Source organism: Pinus tabuliformis, chromosome 7, assembly GCF_031772625.1.
Source record: "Pinus tabuliformis cultivar Carrire ecotype Pingquan chromosome 7, CPIR1, whole genome shotgun sequence".
Classification (NCBI taxonomy): Eukaryota; Viridiplantae; Streptophyta; class Pinopsida; order Pinales; family Pinaceae; genus Pinus; species Pinus tabuliformis.
Genome location: NC_142293.1, coordinates 2,038,845,544 through 2,038,860,011, shown reverse-complemented (window position 1 = coordinate 2,038,860,011; position 14,468 = coordinate 2,038,845,544). Strand labels below are relative to the sequence as shown.

At 37.0% G+C, this 14,468-nt stretch overlaps 1 protein-coding gene and 1 pseudogene across 5 annotated transcripts in view; one reads left to right on the top strand and one right to left on the bottom strand.

The window, feature by feature from the left end:
* Nucleotides 1-6,902, bottom strand: part of LOC149256702 (uncharacterized) — a 68,567-nt gene extending 61,665 nt beyond the window's left edge. For 3 of the 5 annotated variants that reach the window (XM_089460845.1, XM_089460844.1, XM_089460843.1), the window contains exons 1-3: nt 3,565-6,902; nt 2,940-3,474; nt 2,565-2,619 (exon numbers count right to left, since the gene is read on the bottom strand). In XM_089460845.1, coding sequence (XP_089316971.1) covers nt 3,567-6,419 — 2,853 coding nt within the window. In that variant the 5' untranslated portion in view covers nt 6,420-6,902 and the 3' untranslated portion in view covers nt 2,565-2,619; nt 2,940-3,474; nt 3,565-3,566. The remainder of the gene's footprint in view (nt 1-2,564; nt 2,620-2,939; nt 3,475-3,564) is intronic. The other 2 variants (XM_089460846.1, XM_089460847.1) reach the window with 2 other exon arrangements.
* Nucleotides 6,903-12,734: 5,832 nt separating this feature from the next.
* LOC149256701 (acetyl-CoA acetyltransferase 1 pseudogene) lies at nt 12,735-13,814 on the top strand (annotated as a pseudogene).
* Nucleotides 13,815-14,468: the final 654 nt, after the last annotated feature.

Here is a 14,468-nt window from a genome sequence, read left to right as displayed (position 1 = left end):
GAGAACCCGTTTCTGTAACAGGGACAAATTATTTCGGATGCTTCTCAGTTGCAGTACTTGCAATTGCAGCAACAACAGATGAGAGGGAGTTGCAGTGAAGATGCAGGGTTGGCAGCAGCATGGTAGTGTTAGCAACAGCACTGATGCAACATTAGGGTTGGGCAGTGGTTGGTGGTCAACAGCAGCACAGCTGCAGCATTAGAGTTGTGCAGTAGTTGGTGGGCAGCAGCAGCCAAACATCAGCAATGTGATAGAGGATGATACAGAAGCAAAGTGTTGTCACAGGATGTGCAGCAGTAGAACACAATCCTCGCTAAGAGGGAGTGTTAGTTTTTGTAGCATTAGATGTGTTCTAGTCACGAAACTTGGTGGAGAAGCTAGAATACATGAAATCTCCATAACCCAGAAATGGTTTCTAAAAATTCCACCTAGAGATGACTTAATTAAATTATTAACCTATTTTTAATGTTTCTTAAGTCTAAACTTAAGAACACTGGTTAATTAATCAGAATTAATTAAGTCAAGGTGAGAATTCTCTAAAAACTCACATGGATCGATAGAAGATTAATTTGGGTCTTTGATTAAAATCTAATCTTGGTCGTTGGTGCTCCAACAGAAGATTATAAGAAGAAGTCGAAGGGTAGATGGAGAACACACCAATGCAGATACTCAGTGATTTAGACAGTTCGATTTTCCAGTGCAAGTGATTCATCATGAGAAATCAAGTCAGAGATCAAGTTGCAGGTGGCAGAGGGGCAGAGTAGCAGATTTCTGGAGTCGTCTCCAGTTCTGGAAGAGCCACAAGAGAAGGCAGAAAATATTCCTCAGGAGGCAGTGCAGGGACTGCGCAGTGCCTCAAGATAGGCAGTTCAATTTAGCCAAAAGGAGGGTCGATTCAACGTCCAAAGGCCGAGAAAATTTCCAGGAGACTGGAAGAATCACTTCCAATGGCAGCAACAGGCTAGATGTCACATCAGAGGCAGTTTTTGGGCAGTACGAGTGGGGCCTGCGCAGAAGGTTGATGCAGAGGGTTCCAAAGCCAGTTCTGAGGCTCAATTTGTTGCAAGATTGCTTGAGGAGGAGGTAAATTCCCTCAGATATTTTTGCCAGTATTTTTCTCAAATAGAAATGTCAGTTTGGCATCATTTTATTGTACTCAGAATTTTTGTTGTTGCATAAATAATAAAACCCTCAACTGCTGCACCAGTTTTCCCACATTGGGTTTTTCCGGGGACAATTGTCCAAAAATAACGGTGTCACAATTCTTGTGTGTGTGCTAAAATTTCTCAGTTTCCAATATTTTATTTTCCGCAGCATTTTTTATGGTGAAAATTGCAGTTGTGATTTTATTCATTGTTTGCTGTAGCAAATAAATTGCATAATTAAAATTACAGTTAGGTGAATAATTTCAAGATGCTGCAATAGATGAAATTTTCACACTATTCATAATTTCATACGACTGTACAGACATGTAAGGACTTGTCCGTATGACTGTGCAGACCACTATCTCATACTGTGTGCTGCCTGAGAATGCCTTTTCCCTAACTGCTTGCTCTCTCTCTCTCTTGGCAACTGCTCAAGTGTGTGTAATAGCCTCTACTTTGCCCTATCTTTATAGTTTAGAAGAGAATCTATTTTAAGATTACTCCTAGTCTAAATACAATTTTAGAGTCAAGTGTTAAAAATAAGACTTCACTTTTTACTAAAGTGAATTACAAAATAGAATTACTCTTCGAAAAAACCTTTTTCAAAAATAATTCCAATTATTTCTCGCATATTCACGCTAAACATATGCATATTTCCTATCCAAGCTATGATTCTCAACAATTCTAAATACTCCTGGAGTGAGAACCAACCATTTGAAAAAAGAGCCCTGCGAGTTAGGTAAGCCGGTGCACACAAACAACATAAATAGGCATGGCTACCCAAGAAGAATCCATCCGGTAAGCACTCAATCAACTGGCTACCACTTTTACTAAAGACAGGCAAATCTCATAAAAGATTAAATGTGATGCCCGATACTGAGTAGACCAAGCATATATGACACTTGATCTGGAGCTGATCACTGTATCATCTACATAGTGCAGAATCCAGATTCATTTTATAAGAACTATTTGCATTACTGTTCCTGAGAGGCATTCATGGATCATCATAGTCCTGTGGTGTGTTTTTGCCAAATATTGTTTAAATTTGACATTATGTTAAAAAAGTTATGGTATCTGATGACCTCATACATTTAGATTACATGTATGATATGCTGAAACATCTAGATAGTGCACCATTATAATACAGCTAGAACGTTTTCAGATACAAAGGAATCGCTATTCAAGATTTGTCTTCTTACTCTGTTGAAATCATACTTTAAGCAGAAATCTGTGTCTTTTTGTTGTAGAACACAAAACTGTCTTTTCCAGGTATATATATGCTTTTCTTCTCAATTTTGATGCCTTTTACCCATTATTTAGTCTAACATAACTTAGGAACAACATTCTTTAAAATAAGCACACTAAGGCAAACTGAAAAAAAAAGGTGTCAAAATCAAGTTTCATCAAGGAGAGCAATACCTGTGTCTGAAATGTAATCTCATTGTACCAAGAGAACCGAGGTGCACTCTACAACCTGGGGTGAAAGCGATATGTCATATAGGGAATGGATGGAATCAACTAAAATGGAAGAAAAAAGATATCCAACATCTAATCTCAAAAAAAATCAAGTTAATAAATAATAATAATAAAATAAAACAGCGTAGATCCATCTTAACGTCAGAATTTTAAGCTTTGAGAGAGCCTTATACCTAGTTTGTTTCAATCCCTCTTGATGCTTAGTAAATCCACAGTTAAGATAGACCTATGCTAGTTCTAAACAGGCCCATTATTTCAAAATAAGAGTTAATTGAGTGAAAATCCAGCCATCTAATGGTAAACATGGTGTATGCTTACCTATTGTTATTTATGCCTCAGTTGTCAAAACATCTTATCCTTTTGCAGCTTCAGCCCGCACTGTCTTACTTGCACCAGTAAAAGCAATCAACATCCACGAATAAAGCCATTATTAAGCAACACCAACTTCAGAGGTCTGATAGATAATTTAAGCACCGAGCACAGTTTCTGAAAGCTTATGACTCATGAGTGTAACTCTTGGTTACCACCAAGGGTAGCCCAATCAATTCATCTTCTTAGTCTGTGCCACTCCTTTGATGAAATCATTAATCTCAGTAAAGGTGACTTTAGGTTGATAGATGGATCTGCACTCTTAAGACTTGGATACAAATTAAGGGCAGTTCTTATATTCCAACTTTCTGTCGGAGATCTGGCCAGCTCTCTTTCTTCTGTAGCATTGCTCATTTGCACTTTCCTCACCTTCAGGCCTATACTCCATTGCAGACGGTTTATCTAGTGTCAATCCACCCCCATTTTGTTATGATTTTATACTATTTTGGTCACCAGTGGAGATTATATAATTTCTTTCTGCAAGCTGCGCATTTGTATCAAAACTTGTAAGCAAAATGGAAGGCAAATTGTTGAAAACTCAAATTGACCATAACATGAGACTCATGCATATTACCTTTACACACTTGATTGATTTTCAAAGAGCCCATCTACGCCAGACTTCACTTCCTGGTAAGGACCATCTAGAGAACTGGCTTTCAGGCTGTCATAACTAAAAGCATCATGATGATCTTCCCTTATAACTATTTGGTGAACATCAAAAGAATTTTGTTCATTGTGGTTGTCCCTTGCATTCTTTGAACATATATTAGAAAAACTAATAGCGTCCTTCAGCATGTCATTGTGGAGTGCATCTGTCATCTCCATGCATCCTTGATTGTACTGCCAATGAATCATCAACTGCATGACGCTATTCAGCAGAAATTCTTTTCTTGACATTTCTTTGAGAATCTTGGCAGACCTTGGGCCACGAAAATGAGCACTGTTTATTATATTATGTGTAACAGCATTCGGAGTAAAACATATTTTCAAAAGTTTACCTAGCCATATCAAAGCTTGATCACCCATACCAAACTTGCAGAAATGAGTAAGCAGCATATTATAAGTAACGGTGTTGGGAATGAAACCAATTTTTAGGAATTTTCCTAACAATATAGTCGCCTGATCAAGCAAATCCTTACAGAGACCATTCAGAATTGTATTGTAAGTGACTGTGTCAGGAATAAATCCTATTGCAATAAGGCTATCCAGCAGCTTAAAAGCTTGATGAATCATCTTGATGATGCGAAGACCATTAATCCATGTATTGTATGTAAAATTATCAGGAATGCACCCATTCCAGGACATCCTGTTCATAACTTCCACGGCCTTGCCCATCTTAGCTGTCTTGCAGTATTCATGAATTAAAGTGTTGTAGGTAACAACATCAGGAACCAAACCGCTGCTATGCATGAGGAAATAGAGCCTATTTGCCATCTCTACCCTTCGTTGCTTACAAAGTCCATTAATGAGAATGTTTTTGGTGAAAATATCCGGGACAAGCCCCTGTTCTACCATTTCTTTTTCAAGCTTGAAAGCGACAGTTAAATTTCCTTCTTTACAATGTCCACCAATCAATGAATTGTAAGTGAAATTGTTTGGCGATATGCCCTTATTTTTCATTTCCATGAAGTGTATATAGGCCTCCTGCATGTTGATTTGCTTGCAAAGCCCATTGATGAAAGCAGTGTAGGCAACGACATCAGGAAAATGTACGTTTTCTCCCATTTCAGCCCATAGCTTGAAAGCTTGCGATATATCTCCTTTCTTAAAATGCCCATCGATCAGTGTGGTAAAAATAACTTTGTCTGGAGTCAAGCCTTGTCCCAGCATTTCTTTCCAAAGAGAACCTGTCTCCTGCATTCTACCTTCTTTGCATAATCCCATGATGAGCGCACCATAAGTAACAACATCCGGCAAAAGACCACACTTTTTCATATCATAATAAAGCTTAAATGCATTATTTGTATCGCCAGCCTTGCAGAAACCAGCAATGATTGAATTGTAGGTGAAATGATTAGGACTCGGACCATTTTCAAGCATTTGATCAAAGAGCCTGCTGGCCTCCTCTGTCCTTCCAGCCCTGCAATGCCCAGCTATGAGCACATTGTATGTACAGACATCAGGAAGTAGGTTTCTCTTCATCATTTCATCTAAAAGTCTGTTTCCCTCCTCTTCATTGCCTAACTTGCAGTTCCCAGCAATGAGTGTGTTAAACGTAAAGTTATCTGGTACTAAACACTTTTGGAGCATCTTAATCAACAATAGGTTTGCCCGATCCACTTCTCCCACTTTACAATGTCCAGAGATGAGAGTATTGAAGGTTATCTTATCAGGAAGGATATATTTTTCCAACATTTCATTATAAATCCTGTTTCCCTCACCCATCTTCCCTGCCTTGCAAGCTCCATCAATAAGAGTATTATAAGTGCTGGAATTGGGACTGCACCCCCTGTCAAACATGATAGAGAACAAGTCCAATGCTTCTTGAAGTTTGCCCATCTTGCAAAGTGCATGTATAACCGTGTTATAGCTATATACATTGGGCTCACACCCATGCTTACCCATCTCTTTCATCAATTCTATTCCTTTTTGCAACTCTCCCTTCTTACAAAAAGCATGAATTATAATGTTGAAGGTTCGTACATTGGGTGGAATATTATTAACTAACAAATCTCTAAATACTTCCAAAATCATCTGTGGCTTGTTCAGCTGAATCAAAACATTCAATAGAATGTTCAAAGAATGGATACTGGGTCTTAATCCAAGGTTTCTCATTTGGTAATATACATCGATGGCATCGGGAATCATCTTGGCCCTCACGCAGGCTCTGAACAGAAAATCAAAGGCTGCAGGATTACCATTGCAGCCACTGAAAGTAATCCGTAGACTCTCAAAAATAGCAGAAGCTGAAACTCTTTCAACCAAATAATGCAGGACATCCTGTGCAAGATTCCATGCCCTTTCCCTAACAAGTACGTGGGTAACTCTGCAGCAGGACTGAGTAAAATGTCTAGGATACCATTGCGTGGACACAAACTTGAAAAATCTAAGTGCCTCAATTGGGTTGGCTAGGCATTTCATAATCTGAACCAACTGAAATGGTGTCAACCCACTTAATAATACATTGGGTATATCCCAGTGCCCCTCTGTTAACATATCACACACCTTCTTGACCAAGTCCAATTCCCCATATGGCCTTGAGAAAACAGAACTTAAACTTCGGGAACTCGGATAACTGCTCAAACTCCTGACTTGTGAGGTGAACAGAATATCAGATTGGCTTCTTTCAATGGTGGGATTCCTCGTGTATTCCCAATAGTTTATTTGGGACTCTTGAATATTCCTATAACACAGAATGAGATTATTATGCACCTTGAAGGAGTGGAGGCGCATGTGTAATACCTGGGTAAGCCTCCATTTGCTTGCCATGTGATCTTTGATGAATGCGTTCTCATTTTCTTTATTGTAAATCCATCTTCAACTTGGACTTCGCTTGCCATTAAAGAGGTACAGCTTCTCCTCTTCTTTGTGCGATCTTGCGCTTCTTCCTCTTCCTCATATGGGGTTACTGAAGGCTGGTTTGGGGTTCCAAAGAATTGGCAGATGCGAGAGAACCCACATGCTCAAACACATCAAAAGGTTAGGATATTCATTTCATTTTTCGAACCAGAGATTTGGAGAAGCATTGGCGCACAATAGTGGGCTTCTCGTATTGGGGCATGATGTTACATTGCGTGTGGTCATGTGCCCTGTTGAGGTATTTTAAAGGAAGCACCTGCAAATGGTTTCATAGATCTTTGATTACATGGACATTACATTCAAGCATTTGGACTGCATGTTGCTCGTAAACCATGGTTTATCCCTATTGATCAGTGATAATGCTCTCAAATAAGGTAAATTACATGCCCTTCATTTTTCTTATTACAAGAAGTAGACCTCATTAATCTCCCCAAGAATATGAGAATATAGCCCCCGAAACAAAAAAACAAAAATTGAATTCCAAATCAATTATATAAAAATAAATAATATTTAATAACACAAATAATCATAATTTTTTATTTATAAAATACAAATAACTAAATTAAATACATTCAACATAAAGATGACAATCAAATATCCATTTTTACTAAAACTTTACATGCACACAAAATTTGTAATATAAAAAACTCTAAATATAACACCCTCTTTAATTTTAAATATAGGATTTCAATATAATAATCAAGATTTTCACAATTTTACACGCTAACATTTCACCTTGTTTTAAGAAATTGTGTTTGTGACTGGCCAATGATATATTTATTATTATAATTCATGTTTTGTTTGTGAAATATGCACGTGACAAACTATTACTATGGCTTTTGTGTTATTTTATGTGATTGTCGAGGTTGTTGGTGAGATAAAATAGACGACACAATATTATTCCAATCGCTGTAAAAAATATTCTCGTTTGTGTCATCAATTCCTCTATAGTCTAAAGAGATGGGGAAAGAGTTGTAGGCTTAGATGGATGAACTGCTTACGTCTTGGGCTTGACAAGATGAGATTGACAACATTTGACAGGTCAGTGGATTGATTTACAGTGTCTAGTTTGTTTGAGAAGGCAATGCTCTAGCTTATTACAGTGTCTAGATTGCTTGAGAAGGCAATGCTCTAGCTTATAACTCTATATCTATTTTTTTGTTTCAGGGTTCTTGTTTTGTAAATTGAGTGGCATTGGTAGTGAAACAAAATTCCACAATGGTTTCTTTGGATATCCCTAGAAAATCAACAATGCCAATGTCGTTGTTGTTATCAGTGTTATGTCTATGTCAACTGTTGTAGGTTGGATGTGCCAGTGATGGACAAAATATGTTCATGGTTCGAGTTGACAGTAATTCAAAACTGACGGTCTTTCTCACTCACGAGTAGTGGTACACATCAACCGTTACTGACGTACATGTACCTATTAAACAAAAAAACAAAAAACAATATTGTTATAGTTAAAACATTTGGAGTGCACTCACTATTTTATATTTTAACCCCTTGTATGTATATTTTCATCAATTTTGTTTAAAATATAGCAAAAATTTATTGAAATTACAAACTTAAATTGTGCATTCTATAAAATCTAAAAAAGCAATTTAAATAATTAAAAGTTATATATAAAAATAGAAAAGATATATAGAGATTAAATTTCTTTAAATGCCAACTTTTTTTCAAATTTTATACTCTAAAAAAAGGAAAGTACATACATAAATCACTGATTAAAATAAATCTATACTAATAATAAAATTTTAAAAATAAACAACCTCATGCTTTAAATGTATCTCAAAACACCTCAACCCTAATAAACATGGAACATAATATTATCGAGACGAGTTCTCTCAAAGACATAGAACTTTACCCACAACTACGAGTTCCCTCAAAGACATAGAACTTTACCCACAACCATGCATTACTTTTCTCTCTCCGAAGACAACAAGACAATGCAAGTCTAAATCTCCCTTCTGTCGGTAGCAGTAATTTTTATTGTTAGCCTCTGTTCAATCATGAAGATAGCTTGTTGATGAATTCTATCTGAAAAACATCTCGATTGAGAAATGAGGTGTCTTAATCATGATTGTTTGTTAATATTATAACCATTGCTTACAACTTTCCCAGAGGATCACATAATCAGTCGTGTGTCTATAAACACTTTTAATGCACTTAAATACATAATTTCACAATACCTAATACGAAGAGTTGTGATCCAATGCAGTAAGTGTAAGGGAAGTACTATTAGGTTTCGAATGTGCCCAACTCATCCTCTGATCCAAAACAACCAAAGGAGGAGGGTGAAAGCCATGTGTTGTGAGCCCTCTAAATCCCAGCAATGTGTTGTACATGGGTAAGCTTGACATGATGATGATATATGGGCTCCTCTTCATTAAAGCCGAGAGGCAGGTAACTTTTCTTTATAGGAGCAATGCAATAAAACAGAATACCCAAAGTTGTAAGTAGGACAAGGAAGAGATCCCAATTGAATTGCAAATGGCCATTCCCAGCACCCTTGCAGCCATGTCGTTGCTTTTGCATATGACAAAGTCGACGTTCTTGTTCTTGGTGAGCGCGCAACCCTTGGGGAGAAAGGAAGGAATCCAGAGACAGAACGCCATGTGGACCAACCAAACACCTTGGAAGAGAACAGACGTGGAACGGACCAGAGCCACGAGGGCACTGCGGGAAGGTGGTAAGTAGCCATTAAGACAAAGCATGGCTAGTTGCACCTCCTTCAAAACTGAAAACGAATTACTTTTTATATTCAGATGTAACTTAATGGGAAAAACAATAAACAAACATATGTCAAAAGGAGATGAAAAGAGTAGACAATGCCTGGCCTAACCAATTTCAAAAAGGAACACCTTCAGTGTAAATATGGAAATTTAATTGATTTTAATACAATTTGATGTGACGTATTATGTTTTTTGGTTTACTATTAAACAATGATGAAAATATCAAACCTATGTAGATGATTTCCAAAAGATGCCCACCATTATTGCATTTTCATAATTGTAAACAATAAGGTTCTCTTTGCTTATGAGTGGAAATTTGTTCCACTAACCTTTTAAGTGGCAAATTATTTTGTTGGTACTGTAAAACATTAGGTGAGTACCATACTAGATGTTGGGTGAAAATATGTTCGTTTAATTCTGTTGTAGTACTTGCCCAACTATTTAATTTGTCAATCCGAGGTCTGTAGACTTACAAGACACATGCACTATATATGCAGGACTGAAGTGGAACTAATCTAATCTAATCTAAATTACTGAAATCAAATTAATATAGAAAAGCATTGAAGCACTAACTAGGAAAGCAGGAAATTGCATAAAGGAAAAGCAATACAACATGTGAAGAATTGAATGACAAACAACATATGTGAGCTCACAACAATAAAGTTATCCCAAATTATATTACAAGAATCAAGTTACAAATCATGAAAGCATAAAAATGAAAAATTAAGAATTCTTTTCCATTATTCATCATTAAAATGAAGAGAGAGCACTCTCTTATATACATGAGGAAGATAACCTTCTCATAATTACATATCCAATATTCTCTCAAGCACTCTCAACTAATTTCCCATTATTACAAGATATGATCCCACAAATCTCTCAAGCATTTTTAACTACTTTCCCATTATTACAAAATATGATCCCACAACTCTCTCAAGCATTTTTAACTACTTTCCCGTTATTACAAAATATGATCCCTTTGAATCCTCCATAAATCTCTCACATATCTTGGATAAGATATGCCAACCAAATCCTCCATGATTTTCTCCTTAGGAATTGGATAAGATATGCCAACCAAATCCTCCATGATTTTCTCCTTAGGAATAGGCTTGCATAATTATCTCCTTAATATGGTGGAGGAGATATTAATTCTTCACATATTTCCTACACTTCACAAAACTCACATATTCTTGAGATATATATAAAAATATGTATATTTTCTAATATTTAATCATAAATTCACTTGTAATACCAAAATGAATAAAATGGAAAATAAGAAGGTGAAACCCAAATGTATGTATGAAAATGATATGATAAAAGGTTAATGGGATGATGAAATGTAAGGAATAGTGAAGAAAAAGGTGGATGAAAATATGACATTTCTGAGTCCCAACATCCTCCCCAACTGAACTTGTTGCATGTCCTCATGCAACCCTGCATGGGTCTCTTTAAGAACATTTGGCATTTTGAACTTTGGCTTAACATGAAGATATCTTTTAATAATGAATGTTTCTAGGATATGTGAAAGACATGAGTAACAATTTACATTTTCTTATGGTTGGTTCTTGTGTGACAACCATGAATACAAAGAATGTTGGTTCTTGTGTTAACAACATTCATTTCATTTTCTGTTCTCTTTTCTTCAATAATAATGTAAACACTCACTGGAAATCATAATGTGCATAAGAAAGCCCTTTTGTAATATTAATGAAGCATGCCAATATTGCGTATGAAGCAAAGTGCAACAAAGTATCATTGGAAAATAAATATTGGTGAGTGGTAAATGGAGTGATAGTTGTGAAGAAATGGAATCATGGAAGTGAATATGTAGTGAATACAGTTCTCCCCCCTCAACTGAATTGGTTGCATGTCCTCATGCAACTTGACATGGCTCATGAAAGGAAATGTAGCATTGTGAGGGAATTTTCCAAAATATTCAAGTTAGCATATAAGGAATTGCATGATTAAAGATTAGAAAACAACATACCTCTACTTACGCAAGAATGATGAATTATGCAATAGGAATGTAACTGTTGCTGCTGCTGGATCAAGAAAATGTGACTGATGTTGTTGTAACTGGATCCTGGGAAATGAAGGAATCTGAACTGCTGATGCTGAATCATGGAAAAGATAAACGCTGAAAGTGGAACTGTGGTACTCTCATAGATCAGAATTCATGCTGCTGTAACTGCTGAGGGAGTCGTGAAAAAGTGTATAGTCTTCACCCGCTACAAACCCGATGGTACAATTCTAAACATGCGAATGAATATGTCGATGTCGAGCATGAATAGAAATCATTGGATTACCGACCATTGATGGATGTCGTTAACCAATGCGAGGCAACTCACCATTGATGTCAATGAGTGCCAAGGTACCAGAGTACATCTTGCAAAGTGCGAATGGATGTGTCGAGGTCGAGCCACTTGCAAGATCTGAAGATCAAGGGACATTGATGTATTCCCATGATCGTCAGCGAGAGAACTTGCCATTAAGGCATGCAAGCCTCTAGGTACTCAAAAGGAACTCTAGTCTATTTCCCATATAAGGTGTTGATGTCGATGGGGCAAGACTTGTTGAAAGGTGGGCCTTAAGGAATCCCACATCAGTCAACACGAGTTTGTACAAAAATATGTGGTAGGACTATAGATGGAAAGAACTCACGGACAAGCAGTGTGGATCAGCATGGCTAGGAAATCAAGGCAATGTAATCATGGAAAGGGAATGAGTTTTATTCAGAAGGCAAACTAGAAGGCAAAAATAAATTGAAAAGGATAAAGGGATGTATGCGATTCAGAAAAATAGGCATGCATGAAGTCGTGAAAGATAAGGAAATGGAAGATGGGTTGCAACACAAGGATGGTCTAGGCGTTTGGAAGGAAAAAGGGGAGTAATCATGACGCAAAAGGATTTTTGTGTAGTGGAAAATGTCATGATATGTGCAGTGAAGAATTAGTTCCTTCAAGCATCCAATGATGCATGTTTCATTGTGATTTTGAAAAATCACTTTTGCATTAGATTGTCTTCAATGCTTAGCATCATTCCTGCATAAAAATTGTCACCTTTGTGTGCCATCTCCATCGATCATTCCTATATGAAGTGACTCAAAAACAAATTAGCTCATTTTCAATAAGTTATGAAATGTCCATTTTTTTATAGTTATTTTTCAAAGTTACACTAATCATGGATGAAAAGGGTGTCGCATCGTAATATTGAGCTTTCTGCATAAGCTTCTCTTTGACCTACACAACACCAATCTCATTTATCTTGTTAGTATATGCATCCTAACTTTTTCCCACAAATTCACAAAAAAAATCCAACATAATTTTATTTCCCCCCAACTAGAAATATTGCATGTCCCCTTGCAATGTACTCATGGATTAATAAATAACAAATTAAAAAAAAAAAAAACAAAAGTTATCGATTTTTTTTTTAATTAATTAATTTATTTATTTTTATTAAAAACAAATCTATTTTGGATATACACATAAAAGCCATGGTCCAAGAAGTATTTTTTGGAAATGTTTTGAGTGCAAACCTGGGTCAAGCTCCTGCTAGACAGGCAGCACTGGGTGTAGGGATACCTAATTCTGTGGTATGCACTGCAATCAACAAAGTCTGTGCATTAGGAATGAAAGCAACAACGTTAGCAGCCCAGAGTATCCAGTTAGGAAGCAATGACATTGTTGTGGCTGGAGACATGGAAAGCATGTCAAACGCTCCTTATTACCTCCCTGATGCCAGAAAGGGGTATCGACTAGGACACAGATCTCTTGTCAATGGAATGATGAAAGATGGACTCTGGGATGTTTACAAGGATATTGGCATGGAAGTATGTGCAGAGTTATGTGCAGATAATCATAACATAACAAGAGAAGAACAGGACAACCATGCAGTTCAGAGTTTCGAACGTGGAATTGATGCCCATAACAGTGGTGCATTTGCATGGGAAATAGTGCCGGTTGAGGTTTCTGGAGGTAGAGGAAAGCCTTCCACAGTTGTTCACAAAGATGAAGGCTTGGGGAAGTTTGATGCTGCAAAACGAAGAAAACTTTGACCAGCATTTAAAGAAGGTGGAAGTGTCACTACGGGTAATGCTTCAACAATTAGTGATGGAGCGGCTGCTCTAGTGTTAGTAAGTGGAGAGAAGGCTTTGGAACTAGGATTACAAGTTATAGCAAAGATCACAGGATATGCTAATGCTGAACAGGCAGCTGAATTGTTTACAACTGCACCGGCTCTAGCCATACCAAAAGCTATTTCGAGGGCAGGCTTGGAGGCTTCGCAAATTGACTACTATGAGATCAATGAAGCATTTTCTATTGTGGCTCTTGCGAACCAGAAGATACTTTATCTCAAGCCTGAAACTGTAAATGTACATGGAGGAGCTGTGTCATTGGGGCATCCACTTGGGTGCAGTGGTGCTCGCATTATGGTCACACTTTTAGGGGGATTGATGCAAAGGAATGGGAAGTATGGAGTGGCAGGAGTTTGCAATGGTGGTGGTGGAGAGATGGGTGGATACTGGTGCATGGTAAGGCAGCTTTGCCAATTTTACGATTCTGGAGCAGTCTAATGGTGATCCAGCGTTTTTCACAAATCATCGATGCAGCAATGCACAGAGGAAGAATCTGCGATTAGAAAGAAACTAAACTTTGCTCTAGACTTAATTTTTTTTAACAAATGGACACAATGATTTGCATATTGAAAGATGTTTTTTATGAAGCATATTGCAAAACATTTATTTATTCTTGAGATTAGTCTAAATCATCCCTATTTTCTGATCCTCGCGATCGCACTAAGCGCGGAGGAGAGCATACTTATTCTAAGCAAAACTGAAAATGAAAGCAAAAACTACAAATTAAAGCCTACCTACTCTATACTAATTAAAAAAAATTAGTTACGTGTAATTAAACTTCCAATGAAGCCATTCACGTAGCAGTAACAACAATATATCCAGTAGCAATTTTTTACATGATGGATGAAAATATTCGAAAGTGAATGAGTCTAGTTGTTGTAACTGCAAATCAACTAAAAATAAATAAAAAGACGAATCTAATCTAATACTTACCTGGAACCATTGTTCGATAAAGCTTTGATAAGCACAATTTCTCTCACTTAGATCATGTTGTAACTCTTGTTCTTCTACTCCGATCTGTTGTTCTTCTTCCTCGATCTCATGTTCGAATGATTGTTCGCCATCAGATATGCAAGATTCTTCATATGTTGA